We start from the raw sequence: 15173 nt of genomic DNA, 5'->3' as shown, positions 1-15173 counted from the left end.
CTACAAAAGACTTGAACTGAGGATCCTGCCTATAGTGATATAAAGCAAGCTGTTATTAGAAGCTAGTTAGTATTAATTGTTTTTAAGTGAGGGACACTTCTGTAGTTCCTCATATAGTTTCCATATTACAGGTTAACTTGATTACAATTGTGCAGTTTTAATACATTTAATTAAATATCTATGTTAAACCCTCTAAGGTTTAGGTTAGTTTTCATACCTGTATATGGCTGTATTACTTATACACTGTTAGTCCTTTTGCAATGGCCAAGTGAAATTTTTAATTCCAACTGTCATGCCATTCAGACTAACTGCTATGAACTAATTTGTTTACCTAACCCAAACTGCTGTTTTATATAGCTGAGGGTAATGATTCTAGTATAATCTACGTTAAGCTAAGAATAGAGGATTTCTTAGAAGTGTCTTGCTTAACCTATTCTAGGCTTATTTACAACTTAAAAGATATAAACTTTACAGAAAATAATTCTCATATAATCTGTTTTTCTGTTTTATGTGGCCGAGACTACCCTTTCATCTGATATTTGGCCATTGCTGTTTTAGGCTAATAGTAGGATATTCCTTAAAAGGGGTTCTATTTAATATGGTTAGGCTACTGCCTGTTCTAGGTTTATATCACCTTTAAGAATATAGGCTACATAAGACCCTACTAGCATGTAACCTTACAGATATGCTACCGAGCCATAAAAAAAACCAGGTTATTTTATTTAGGCTAGGATACTGTTTATGTATAATCCTAGGCTTATTTGTTCTTTCTTAACATAGTGTAGGGTATTGCCTAATCTAGATTATTATAAAAACAGACAACTTACTAATATGCAATCTTATAATTATTCAACTATTTGTCTAACCCAGTTTGTTGTTTATATCCAATCCTAGGCTATTTGGTTTACTATATAAAACAGTAATCACTAATGTGTAACCTTATAACCAGGTTATAACTTACTGTAATCTAGGGTACTGCCTAATCTTGATTATTCAATTCACACTTAAATGTATGGGTTAGATAAAACACAATTAGCCTACCTTAGTATGTAGCCTTACGGCTAGGTTACCATTTCATCCAGCACAGATTATGATTTCGTCTAGTCCTAGGTTACATGGTCTAGGCTAACAATTTAGTCCAAAAATGGGATGTTTCATGAAAAGTTATCACTGAACTTGATATAAGGCAATGCCTAGGGTAGTCCTGGATTATTTAGCTCATGCTTCAGTGCCCAGGCTTATAAAGCGGATTTTGACCCTTTTGTTTTTTTCTCTGGTACATTTAGCAGTATTTGTACTCTAGAAAGCTGCCTGAGGGAACCTTTCATCAGGACGACACAGCCTGAGCCCAAAAAAGGGAAAAAATTTATTGTTAGGCTATCGGTTTACTTTGCCCAAATATTGTTATTATCTGATCCTGGGGTCCTCGGTCTAAGCTATGCCACTTAGGATACGTAATCCAAGGATGTACAATCACTAAAAAATGTTTTGCAACATACTTCAAAACTTTTTGGTCCACAGCTTATAATAGCGATATCTGGGGCTATTTGGCAACTCAGTTGTAATCACATGAAACAACTGAACACTAGTGGTGGGTCTGAGAAATTACCTGCAGTTTCCCTTAAACAGGGCTTTTTCTGATACTGTTTACTGTTGGCATACTTTACTTAATTAAAAGGTATTACTATAATAATTCAGAGGTCATCACTGTTCTTATGTTTTAATATTTTCATCTCCAACTTATCGTTGTTTTACCTCCTTCATATGTGTGAACTTTGTAGACATAGGCCTACAACTGTTATTAGTTGAACAATTAGTCTTATTAACATCAACAAATAAGACTTTTGTAAAGATTTGCTTGCACATTATTATTAATAAAATTTTTTAATGACTAATCCTATGTATATTGTGAGCTAGTGGAACTTAATATAAATATACTGAATTAGACTAAGAGATTTCACGTCTATTTTTGTAATACATAGAATGTAATCCTTGTGTGTAGAGTTACACACACACACACACACACACACACATATATATATATATATATATATATATATATATATATATATATATATATATATATATATATATATATATATATATATATAATGCCATTTATCATGTGTAATTTCCCATTTCTTTCATTGCTACTTAGGCCTATCATTTTGATGCCTCTTATGAAGTTGACTGAACATATAACGCCTATTTTTGTATTTCTTTTTATCTAAGTTTCTAAAGAATTAAAATTAGCAAGAAGTTCAACATTAATTTAGTTAATGCTAAATGCCAGCAGTGAAGAAGACTACCATGCTCATCAGTGGAGAATGTCTCCTCCTCATCGCAAAAGATGACTCTTACAGAAATCATTGGCCACTGGATTATATTATAACACAAGCCCTAGCCTCTGTTCTTTGTGTTTCGCTGATATGAAGTGTTTCTTGGCAGGAGTATGAAATAATATCTTGGTCTCATGGAGCCTCTTATGGATGGTTTGAGCAGCAACTAGAAGGGAGAGCGTAATGTTTTCTCTTTTAGCAACACTGGCTGTTAGGGGAGTTAGGTGGAGCTCCTTCAGTGATCATCCGATGATGATCCTTAACAGTAGTGCAACAATGGGGTCACCCTCCGCCTTTTATAATGAATTTATCATATTTCCTCGTTCTCTCTGTTGTTGTATCCCTCTATACATGGTTGTTTTATTTACGCTAAGCTGCCGAGCAATATCTACAATAGACATTAGTCTTATGCGTGGTAATGATTGTGGTGCGGCTGAGTCTGTTGCCCATCTTATCGGTGCAAGTGACGAGAGTTTAGTTTAACTTTCCTGCCCGAATGTGGAGTACATGATAACATACGATGTTATGAGATTTTTTCTTTTTGTTTTTGACAACAATAATGGCTGAATTCTTTCTTTCTTTATTTATATATAATTTCATTGATGATTATTCAATATTATTTTATTAGTCAATAAGTTTTTATCTGGATTCGAAATATAGTTTCCTCTTTGACTCTTTTGCCCAATCATCTGAAGTGAAATTTTTCAAAATGTTTCGTCATTTTTCAATATGAATTTTCCACTCACCATTCTTTTTATATTGTTAACTGTATGATTAATAACCAAAGTCGAATAAGAAAATTACATTTCCTTGTAAATAACAAAAGAACAAATTACTGTTAGGTGAACAAAAACTTCTGGAACATATTGCAAAACATTTTTGAGAGACTGTACATAGGCTACAGACAACAGCCACTGTTAATCTAGTCTAAATTAATATTGAGCACTTATCTTGCTATTTTTGATGTTTCCATGATCCTCAATAATGAAAACGGAGAAAAAAGTAGAATTTTTTTGGAGCGCTGGTAACGATGTGAACTGTTCGCTATAGACCAAACAGAGAGTACCAGAGTGGTGGCTCCTAGCCCTTGGTCTTTAACAGCCTGGTTGTAAACAAGAGGGTGGATGCTCATGCGCAATAGCCACTTCTCTTTCTTGCAGGTTCTTTTGACGCTCGAAAAACTGGGTTCAGCTTCGCTGAAGATAAGAGAAAGTGCCCTCTTATCTTTGAGTCCATTATATACTCCATCACGTTGTAAGGGACCGCATGGCGGTCCTACGGGCACACGTGTGTGTGAATCAGCTATCTGACAAAACAGGACAACAAGCATCTCGCTCCCTCTCCCCCTCTCTCCCCCTCCTGTGCGTCAACGGCGATCGCTTGAAGGAACGCAACTTCTACCATACAATATTCCTGTCTATTTTTCTCTAACCATTGTTCTCTCGATTCATGTACAATCACCACTACTCGCATTGCCATGCAAGCATTCCGATCACGTACTCATAATGTTCCACCGAATCTTCTGTATCAAACTGCATGTATGTTTCTGTTTGTGAAGACGCCAAATGTCTCGCCATATCACATATATTATGCTACTGCATTGTATCCATTAATCTGTCTCGAATCTCATGCAAATGTCCATATGTGGAGTTTCCTGGCCTTTCCATTGATATATGTTTTATCATTGTACGTTTATTATGCCTCTCATAATTGCCATCTGTTTGTCTGTCGACAAGCACAGATGTCCGAAACACAATCTCTGTTTTGCCTTGTCTGTGTGTAGAAACTACATTGCGGCTCTCACCAGCCAATAACAACTTCAAAGTTTCTGTGCAATGATTACGGGCTGCTCTAGGAGCAAGAGCCCGTGCTGGCACAAGGCCAGCCAAATCTGAAACAACATGTACAATGATTCAGTAAGGAACCACCAATAAACTATACAACACCCAGCCAGTATGTCACTCAATACCTTCCTCACAGCGTGTTATAATGTTAATCATTACGACACAATACCTGGCCAAAAGACCAACTAGAAGAGAATTCTTTGATGTTAGTCTGGTCACCATGGAGTTCTGGTAGACCAAGGAAGGTAACCCTTGAGGGCAAAACAGCGACTACGCTATCAAAAAAGTTTATCTTTGTCCAGATACATCAAGAACTCATGTTCCAAGGGTGAGGTGTACTGCAGTAAAAAAAAAAAAAAAAAAAAAAAAAAAAGCTTGGAAATTTGTCTAGTTTTGTGTACTTATCCTGTTTTCCACTCCTTTAAAGATTTTTGGAAAATACACAGTTTTATTAAGAACCAGTATAAATGACTGTTTTTGAAAAAGTGGAAGCTGCACCAATAAGTCTTGTAAACAGCTGTTTTTGAAAGAAAAGTCTCAAGGTGGGGCAGTCACTGCCTACACAGCATACTGTAAACATTACTGAAAAGTTCTTGATAGAATCTGGATAATACAGTCGTCCCTTTTCTATTTATAAGGGTCATTTTTCAGATCTCTCCTCTCTCTCAGGAAATAGCTGCTTTTCACAGATGAATTCCATGGCTAACCGATCATACCAAAAGCTACTGTGACTTACTTTATAGACTTTACTGTAAATACTGTACAACATGTAGAATGTATCTCCACAATGGTAATGCAGGTTATATGGACAAACTAATATATGAGTGAGTGATTGATTCACTGTGACATTAAAAAAAAAGTGCTTCTCCTGTCAAATCTACAGACGTTTATTGTTTTATTAATAAGTATTCAGGAGGCACAATTGTTATTTTGATGATTGACATTAATCTAATCTGTGTATTTTCAATTAAACCCTCAAGATTTTGGAGGCCCAAAAGTCTGTCTCTGGAAAATCACACCCTGCGGCCATATGGACATGTTTTCTTATGGTATAAAGCTAGTTGTGGTGTCATTTTAAAGCTGAATACCTTTAATTTATTGTAATATGTTCAAAAGCCCAAATGTTCGCATTGAATATAGCCCAAAATTTCCTGCTGCTGGTTTCTTCAGACTCTCAATGATTGGGAACAATGCTATTGAAGTCTTAAAGGGTATATAGGGCATCAACTCAGTGGTTCAAGTAGTTCTTACAAAATGTTTCTATTTCCCATATTTTTTTAGTTTATACTGTATTATTTTTCCATTTCAGTACAGTACAACTATGCAATATTATAGCTCTTAATTGTATACTTAAGGATATTTTTTTAAGTATAAAATGAGGAACTATAATATTGCATAATTGTACTGTACTGGAAATGTTAAATATTACATAACTATAGAAAAAGGAAAATAGAAACATTTTGTAAGAACTACTTGAACCACAGAGTTGCTACCCTATTTGTACACTGTTTCAACAGCATTGTTGCTCAATTGTTGAGAGAGTGAGGAAACCAACAGTAGAATATTTTGAGCTATATTAAACATGTAAATTTGGACTTTTTATTTTTGTTACTTTCCAATTTTGACCATATCACATTAAATTAAAGGTATTCAGCTTTAAAGTGACACATAGCTAGCCTTATACCACGAAAAACTATGTCCATATGAGGCTAGTGTGACTTGCCAGAGACGGACTTTTGGGCCCCCAAAATCTTAAAGGATTAATTGAAAGTACATGGATTAGGATTAATGTCAATCAGTAAAATAACAATTGTGCCTCTTGAATACTCATTAATAAAACAATATATGTCAGAAAATTAGACAGGAGAAGCACTTGTTTTTTTAATGTCACAGTGAATCAATCACTCACTCATACATTAGTTTGTCCATATAACCTGCATTACCATTTTGGAGATACATTCTACATGTTGTACAGTATTTACAGTAAAGTCTATAAGTAATTTACAGTAGCTTTTGGTATGATCGGTTAGCCATGGAATTCATCTGTGAAAAGCAGCTATTTTCTGAGGGAGAGGGGAGATCTGAAAAATGACCCTTATAAATAGAAAAGGGACAACTGCATTATCTAGATTCTATCAAGAACTTTTCCATTTTTTGTCATATGGTCCATCTTAATTCAGTAATGTCTACAGTAGGCTGTGCAGGCACTGACTGGCCACCCTCAGACCTTGATGTCTCTACAGAAAACAAAGTCTATGAATCTTAAAACTTAAAAAAAAAGGTCTCACTGCGTGCTTATGTCCTCCACGATGACCTCCTTTAACAAGACCAACTTCAGAGTATATTCGACCTTCTTGGATAGAGGACACATCATAAATGGCTATTCCACCATCATTCAGACCACAAAGCATATACTGGTAATCTACAGCTTCTAAATCTGCGTAAGTCACAAATGTAGAAGCAACCTGGAAAATAAGCACTGTATTATTTAAAATTTTTGCCCTGAAATGAAAGCCTTTGTGCCATCATCATTAACATTTTTATTAGATTTTCCTCTATGGGATTCCACATTTACCTAATTCTTTTCTGCTTACTTGCATCTTGTGTACTTTCTGCCAGAATTCAAATGCAGAATCTTTTAAATCTAAAAATAAGACTATTAGTAATCTCTCGATTATCCGGATCTTCCTTATCTGGAAGTTGACATTATCTGACACACCTGGACCAGGGACCAAGGACCAAAGATATATATAAATAAATTTTAAAAAATTTGAAAAAACCGCTCTCTGATGATTGGCAATGCTGCGCAGCCTAAGAAAAAGGTAGGTGACACTGTTTACACTCTTGAACAGACTGAGAAAGGGTTTGGGGGTGGGAAAGGCCTGGAGAAGTTGCCAAGGTGGGGGAAGGTTCAATGACTGAGGGGCCATGGGAGAGGAGTGGCAGTAAGGCTGTGTAGAGGAACTCACTCAGAGGAAGGGTTATTTTGGAAGGTGGGCAAAATAGGAAGCAGTTTTCCTGGCTGTACTGTACTGTAACAAAGCAAAAAAAAAAAGGAAGAAGAGATACAGTATAGAGAGAAGAGAGAGAGAACTGAGGAATCACCTATAGCATACACACACACACACACCCCTTTACCTTAACTAAAATTATTTTATGCTTTTCTCATTCATGTTTTTACTGTATTTTCTCATTTTTTATTTTTACATGGCATGAGACTGGTTATACACGGCACGTGTTGCCAGCGTCTACAAATTCATATTTTAAATATTTTTACATATCATGCCTTCAACTTGGAACCAGAGGCAAGTATGTCTTCTGCTGCCTTCATCTATATGCAGGGTTCCTTCAGCCAAGAATCTGATGCGTTGCTGCCCCAATGCGTTGCCGACCCTCTAGGCACCTCTATACCTCTCCCAACCACTTTACCACTTAATGTCTCCCGGGACTCACAGGAGGCAGAGGAAGATGAAGATGCCAGTGTCAATGACGCAGCTGAGTTGGTGGAGAGGGAGGATGTGGAGGACTTTTAAACCTCTTCACAAGTTTTTAAAATGCCCAGCCATCGTAAACACCAAAGGCAGTGCACAAAGGTAAATAAAAGAGTATAATGTATTTTTATTTTTGGTAATTTTTATGTATACAATGTATTTTGGGGAAAATTAGAAAAATTGTTTGTCTAAACTATCACAATGTGTGTTGCATACAAAAGAAAATGACATTTTTATGATAAAATAAAGTTTTATATATACTTACCAAGCAATTACATAGCTACTAGCTTTCCACATGGCAGTCTTAAGAATTCAAATTTTCGCGGTGGCGCTACCATTGCTAGTGTAGGTGACAGGGTCCCGCCCACTTTCGGGACTGATAAGTACAACTCAGCAAAGAGCTTCGTTTATCATAAAAATGTCATTTTTATATAAGTGACTTACCTAGCAATTACATAACTGATTCTACATTGAGAGGAGGTGGGAATCATGGACATGCTCTAATCCAGAACATTAATAAAGATAATAACTTTGAACTAAAGAGTTTGCTAGCATTGGGTTAATGGTTGCTGTACCTTAACGATAAGAGAGCTACTTGAGGAGGGTACTGCCTCTGGTCGGCAATCATCTTAACCTGCAGAGGACATGGCAGTATTGGCCAAGAGTCACCTCTACTTTGATGGGTACTTTGCAGCCATAGAAGTTCACTGATGGCTGACAAACACAAAAATTAGCGCCCATGCCCTGGGCATAGGCCAGAGTAAACACAACTCTGTCACCTACAACTAAAATAAAGAACCACAACCCAACCATTAAAACTGGTGGGTACTCCAGGTACATTGTACCCCTAGGCTTCCCTTAAACTCGACAACCTTACAACAAGGCAAAGAGAAAGAAGAGGGACAAAGAGCCCTCTATGCAGAAGATCTTTTGCACCTAGCAAAAGCCTCTGTAGTTTATTCAAAAAGCCTTTACACTCTGACGATGCTCCCAACAGTCTGAAGCTTGTCAGGGCCCGGGTAGACATTCCTTCATGGGACCTGAGGAAGTGTGGTTGTTTGAGCAGCAACTGTCTTTGTGGCAGAAGTCTTGAGAAGTCCACTAACAGATGCAGCAGATCCAGAAACCATTCTTTCCTGGGCCAGAATGGATTGCTGATTAATTCAGAAGGTGGGAAGGCATGGACATCCAGGCCCTTCCAATCCAACAGCATGGCATCCGTCTCCCATGCCAGATGATTTAGGACTGGGGAGCCACGGAGATGCATATGATAATTTTTCGATGTTGCAAAGAGGCCCACAGCTGGTTTGCCTCATAGTTTTCAGAAATCATTGCATACGAGGGAGTCCCGAGTCCACTCCATCGGAAAAACCTAATTGCAGCAATACAATTCATCTGCAAGGACATCCATTTTTCCCTGCACGAAGCGAGTAACACTCTTCACCTGGTACTGATTTGCCCAGAGGAGGTCTTTCGCTGTCTCACAGAGAGAGAGAAGGAGTGGGTGGTCCCTTGTTTGCAGACATAAGACAACTGTGGTGTTGTCTGCATACACTGCTACAATCTTCCTTGCTACCAAAGGCGCGAAAGACTGAAGGCCCAGGTGAATGGACTTTAGCTCTTTGAAATTAATATGTAAGGACCTCCAAATCGAAGTCCATGTTCCCGAGACCCTTTAGCTCCCTAAAAGGGCTTCCCAACCTAGATTGGAGGCATTGGAATAAAACTCTAGGCTGGGGCACAGCAGCAGAAGAGATATTCCTACTTAAAACTTTTCTTCTCGGCTCTGTCATGTCCTCTCTCCATCAGGGCGACTGGATGGTCTCCCTGGACATGAAGGACGCCTACTTCCATGTTCCCATCCATCCAGCCTCCAGCAAATCTCTGAGATTCGTGTTTAGAAGCAAAGTCTTCCAATTTCAGGCTTTTTGCTTCAGTCTGTCCACTGCCCCTCAAGTTTTCACCAGGCCCCTCACTCCTCTTGATAATGGCTTCATCCTCTCGGGATCAATGTAACCCTCTACTTGGACGATTGGCTTCTCCACTTCATGTCGGAAGTGCAGTGTGTGAAGGACTTGAAGAAGACTCTCTGCCTAATGCAGGAGTTAGGCATTTTGATAAACCCTCAGAGGTCGCAGTTCACTCCAACACAGAAGATTTCCTATTTAGGGATGATTCTGGACTTTGAGCTTTTTGGGTATTTTCTATCCCCCCAAAAGGATCGAGTCTTGCCTACAGACTGTTTGGGAGTTCCTCTCTCTCTCTCTCTCTCTCTCTTGGTATGTTCAGCAGTCCAGTGGATGAGTCTCCTAGGCACGTTGGCCTCAGTAGAACAATTTGTGAAATTGGACAAGCTTCACATGAGGCCCCTACCATTTTACTTGAAAGCAAGTTGGTGCAGAAAGACCAGAGACTCCTTTGTCTTCCCCATCTTGTTGGAGATCAAAAAGGCTCTTCGATGGTGTTTGTCAGAGTCTCCATGCAAAATTTTGTCTTTACTACGAATACGTTCAGGGTGCTGACGCCCAGGACGGGCCTCCAGCCCCCCCCGTGATTCGGGGACTACAAAGAGTTGGTTGTAAAGCCTCTCCGACAAACAATCCAGTACCTCCTCATTACCCCTTCGTGAATCAGGGACTCTACCTCTTGAGCAAGAGCCAAAAACTTCTTGGACCCTACTGAGTAGGTCGTCAAGATGATTGGCGACCTGGACAAGGGAGACCTGTCTCTGAGAGGAATGGAGTAGCCACTTCTCAGTACTTGGACCACCCAGGGGTTCACTCCTGTGTGACTCCATTCCTCCCAAAAGAGACTGCTCGCCTCCAATGGTTGCATGAAGGAGAAGAGCTTCATTTCTTAGTGGCGGGTTTGAAAAGTAAAACCCCGTATTTGCGTTCTCACGATTCTTGGACTCATGTATTTGAGGATTTCTCTGTGGAATGTATCTACCCATTATTCAAGGAAAATTCACCCATTCGCAGTATTTTTCACAGAAATATTCACTAATTACTGTATTTTCATATTTTCATGACTAAATGCACTTTTTGTGATAAAACTATTAAAATACTAAGGTATAAGCATTTTTTGAGGTTTTCTTCTGTTTAAACTATCAAAATAGGCAGTTCTAAGTGTTTTTGAGGGTTTAAAGTATTCACGGTTTTAGCTATTTGTGGGGTGTGAGTGCATCCCCTGTGAATCTGAGGGTTTACTGCAGACTTTTGATGGACCTTGAGGGAGGATGCAGGTTAGCAGGTTTGAGGTCTTGATCTTGCTCCATGAAAGGTCTGTGGTTGCAAGGGCAAGAAACACTTGGAAACAGAGGAGTTTCCTTCAGGCACTTGAAAGACTGAGCTAAAAGATCCATAGTGGATTTCTTCTTCAGGGCTGATAACACTTCCTTAACTGTCTCCTGAAGGAAGAGATGGGTCTTGCCTAAGGAGAAAAACAAGAGTGCCGATTTCTGCTTAGTAGTTACTCCCTTGGTGGCAAATGAACACACAACTTCCGTTTCTTGAGGATGCCCATCGAGAAAAAGAGAGTAAGTTCAGCGGAACCATCCCTGATGGCTTTGTCGGCGCACGATAAAACACCCAGCCAGTCAGAAGTGATTCTTGGCAAGGTCCGGACAGTCTTCAATTTTTCTCGCCAAAGCTCCCACAGTCCAGAAAACTGCAGATCTCCAAAACTTTAAAAAGTTCCTGATGAGATGGACAAGACTGAAAGAGGAAAACATAATCTTGGCCAAGGAAAATGCAGCTTGGCTCGTAGCATCAACCAGACCGAAGTTCCCTTGGGAGAAGGCAGAGACTCCCAATGAAGGCACCTCTCCAGTGGCACAGAAGCGGTGTTTCTTCTTCCGAAACTTAGAGGGAGGGAAGGCACAGATAGCTTTACCTTGCTCCCTCTTGTAGGTCAACCACTCATCCACCTCACAAAGGAATTTCTTTGAAGAGGAGGAAAGAACTAACTTGGGGAGACAAGCAGCGTCCGAAGAGCGTTTCCTCATGAGGAAGGTCGATGCAGGTGAAGCAGAAGGCTCAAAAAAGTCAGGAAAGTTTGCCAGGAAGAACTTCAGCAAACTGGAGTGAGCTGATGAACGGGTGGAATCGTGCTCTGCTTCCTCCTCATCCGATGAAATCGGAGACAAAGATGGATTCTCGCTCTTTGAAGACGAAGATCTTTTCTTTAAAAACCCATAATATCCTCCAGCTGACAATGATGTGGGGCCAAGGAAGAATCTTCCTGCAAAGACAGATGCAGAAGTGGTGAGGCTGGCGCTGAGTGCTCAACAACTGGCGCCGAGTGGACTGAAGTTGGCGCCACGCAGGTTGAAGAAGCCGAGTGTGGCACTGAAGTGAGCGACATGTGACTGAAAGGAGACGGGCCCTCAGAAGCGTGAAACCAAAGAGAAGAGGGCGATGGATGCTTACGAGGAAGATCAAAGTGTCTAGACACAAGCACTGGTCGCTTGAAAACCTCATCGACTTCTGGCTCTCCGAAGGTGGAACAGTGAAACCGCATGAAGGTTGTGGACTGGCACTTGTCTCCTTATACCTCTTAAGAGGAGGAGGAGACTGTCTGCAACAGCAGAATGCCTCTTCAAAGGCCTAGAGGCGACAACTCGGAGCCGCTGGCGCATCCTGTTGGGCGACGAGCCACCAGAGTCTGATGACAAGTGATCAGCACTAACCGAGACGCCTTTCCAGTGGCGCTCAGCCGCAGCCTGGTAACGGATAACAGGCTCTGCGGAGGGGGCAACTACCCGTGGGCAAACCCCACCAGCCTCCCTTGGACCTCCGGTATGTATTCTCCCCGGTGCGGGGGAGTGGGACAGGGACCTTCGTCTAGGAGCACTGGTGGGACGGGCAACCACCTCCTCATTATGCACAACACTGTCACTTTTGCACTGCACTACTGACACTGGGGACAGTGAATTCTGTAACAGTGTTGGCTAAAAATTCAAATTTCTTATCAAACCTAGATTCGAGACTGGCAATGGTGTCGAGATTGGAAGCACGGGAACCTGGTAAAGGAGTATGTGGTAACAAAGTAGGAGGGCTAAGGATTGGAGACAAAGCACAGATTTGAGGAAAAGAAATAGTGCTATCTCCTACACAGGAGATGGAACAAGAGCTACACTAGCCTTATTCTCAGCTCTAAGGGCCGCACTTCCTATTTCTATTCCTATCCAAGCTCACTAAATGCGATATCAAAGTCACTTTTGCTTGTCCCAGTACTGACATTCTGAACAAGTAAGATATGTATATTAATGTCTTGCCCCCCTACATTTCACACATTTAGTGTGAGAATGAAAAGAGAACTTAACTAATCTTGTTCTACAACATATCATGGCTAATTAGAATAAAAGTAACCATGGCTAACAAAATTACTTAATAGTTAAGAAAAATATTTGGCGCACACCAAAAACAAGGAAAACCTGAATACTTCACCAAAAAGCTGGACAAGCATATCCAAAAAATGATGAGACTGCACAAAACCACCGATGTTGGTCGGGAGCTGGCAGAAAATGAACTGGAGCTCTTTGCTATGTTGTACCTATCAGTCCCAAAAGTGGGCAGAACCCTGTCACCTACACTAGTGATGGTAGCACCACTGGGAAAATTTGAATTCTTAAGACTGCCATGTGGGAAGCTAGTAACTACGTAATTGCTTGGTAAGTCACTTAAATAAAAAAAGGGGTTTACTTTTCTATATGTTTTTTGGGGAAAATGATAAATGTTGATTGTGTAATCTATCGAATTGTGTTGCATAGGGGAGAGAGATGGGGTTTACTTTTTTTTTTTGTGCACTGTACAATATATTTTACAGTGTTTGGGGCAAATGAAAAACAATGTGCAGCCTAATGTATTGTGTGTCGCGTATGAGAGAAGAAGAGTTGCTTTTATTGTTTTTAAGTGTATTTGTAGAGTTTATTTTGTTACAACTGTGGGAAAATAAGGTAGATAAGTGCTTTTTGCATCAAGATTTCAGTTAAAAATGTGATGGTTGTTGTTTATAAGCATATTTAGTGTTTACAGTTATGGGGTATTGACAAGGTAAGGTGAGAGAGGGTATGGAGTGGCCCTTGAACACCCATAGATTTTTTTACTTAACCTTATCTGACAGCCCTTGGCTCTATTACTCTGAATAATCAAGAGATTACTTCACTAGGTTATTTTTTGTAAAGTTATGATCAAAATGATCTTATAAATAAGTATGGTGTTAATGCTATATATCACTGATAAGCATATTAGAAGTACCAGTATAAGGTATGCTTATATGCATGCAAATTACCAAATTAATGGGATAGTAAAAACTGTTAAATTTATAATTGATAATTTTAACAATTTAGTAAGCAGTTTACATAGCTGAGACTTCCTTTACTTTTGAATTATCTATTACATAAAATACAGTGCACCATATGTAAGATATATGAAACAGAAAATTTATATAATCAGATTTCTACCCTGAAGAACTATCAATATATTGAGATTAAGCCATTAGTAAAGTTTTAAAGGAGTCCATTTGCTATTGTTAGGCATTTTCATACTATTGTCTGCACAAAATATAATTTTAGTACATATGACATATCTTCATGAAACTCTTTGATGTTTTCTTCCAGTATCGAACTATACTGAACTTGATAAAGAGAAAGAGAGAGAGACAGGAAGAAACTGCACTTTTATATAAAGCATATTATAATATATATATATATATATATATATATATATATATATATATATATATATATATATATATATATATATATATATATATATATATATATACATATACAGTGGAAATTCCATTCATAGACAAACAAGGGAAATCTATGGCTTAGGGCCTTCTTCATGTGATAGAAAATTACGTAAACTCAAGGGTTCTCTTATCTAATTATATTTACATAACGAACACAGTTCAGAAGAATGACGAATTACTGGGCAGGTAATAATAAGGGGCCTGCTAAAATAATGAATCCAACACAGAATAAATATTCTACTCAAACGATGTCTTCATAACAGGAAACATCGCAGTGGGGGGTAGGAGGGGACTGCACATGGATAGAGCCGAGAGATTCCACAGTCGAGGCCTATCTGCAAAATATGCAAGACGGTTACTTGCAATAATAATAAAACGTTCAAAGGGGACTGATGGATTGCACAGATGGTGCCGAATAACTCAGTTTAACACCACTGAATAATTACGTTAACACTGAATGCTCCAACACAAATTACTGAAGATGATTGCACAATGGAAAAGTAAATGAAAAATCAGGCAGAGAAATATCAGGAATCGTGACTGACTTAGAAAACTTTATCCTGGCACATTACCTTCGTCAAGATGATGGTGTCCTCGTTTGATAGGGCACTGGCGATGGAGAGGGGGAATAGGAATGCCACTACAAAGTATACTGGTTCGAGCCCCAGAGTCGAACATGTGAAGGTTCAAAAGGACAGGCAAGGTAAGGACATCTGTCCTCGGGTGGTGTTCAGTGTGCT

The 15173-nt window shown here is 39.2% G+C and overlaps 1 protein-coding gene across 5 annotated transcripts in view; it reads right to left on the bottom strand.

The window, feature by feature from the left end:
* The window catches only part of LOC136833122 (DNA excision repair protein ERCC-8-like), a 232215-nt gene that overhangs the window by 164472 nt on the left and 52570 nt on the right, over positions 1–15173 (bottom strand). For all 5 annotated transcript variants that reach the window (XM_067094776.1, XM_067094777.1, XM_067094779.1 and 2 more), the window contains exon 3: positions 6472–6648. In XM_067094776.1, coding sequence (XP_066950877.1) covers positions 6472–6648 — 177 coding nt within the window. The remainder of the gene's footprint in view (positions 1–6471; positions 6649–15173) is intronic.

The sequence above is a fragment of the Macrobrachium rosenbergii genome, chromosome 51, assembly GCF_040412425.1.
Source record: "Macrobrachium rosenbergii isolate ZJJX-2024 chromosome 51, ASM4041242v1, whole genome shotgun sequence".
Classification (NCBI taxonomy): domain Eukaryota; kingdom Metazoa; phylum Arthropoda; class Malacostraca; order Decapoda; family Palaemonidae; genus Macrobrachium; species Macrobrachium rosenbergii.
This window is presented reverse-complemented; position numbering and strand designations above follow the sequence as displayed.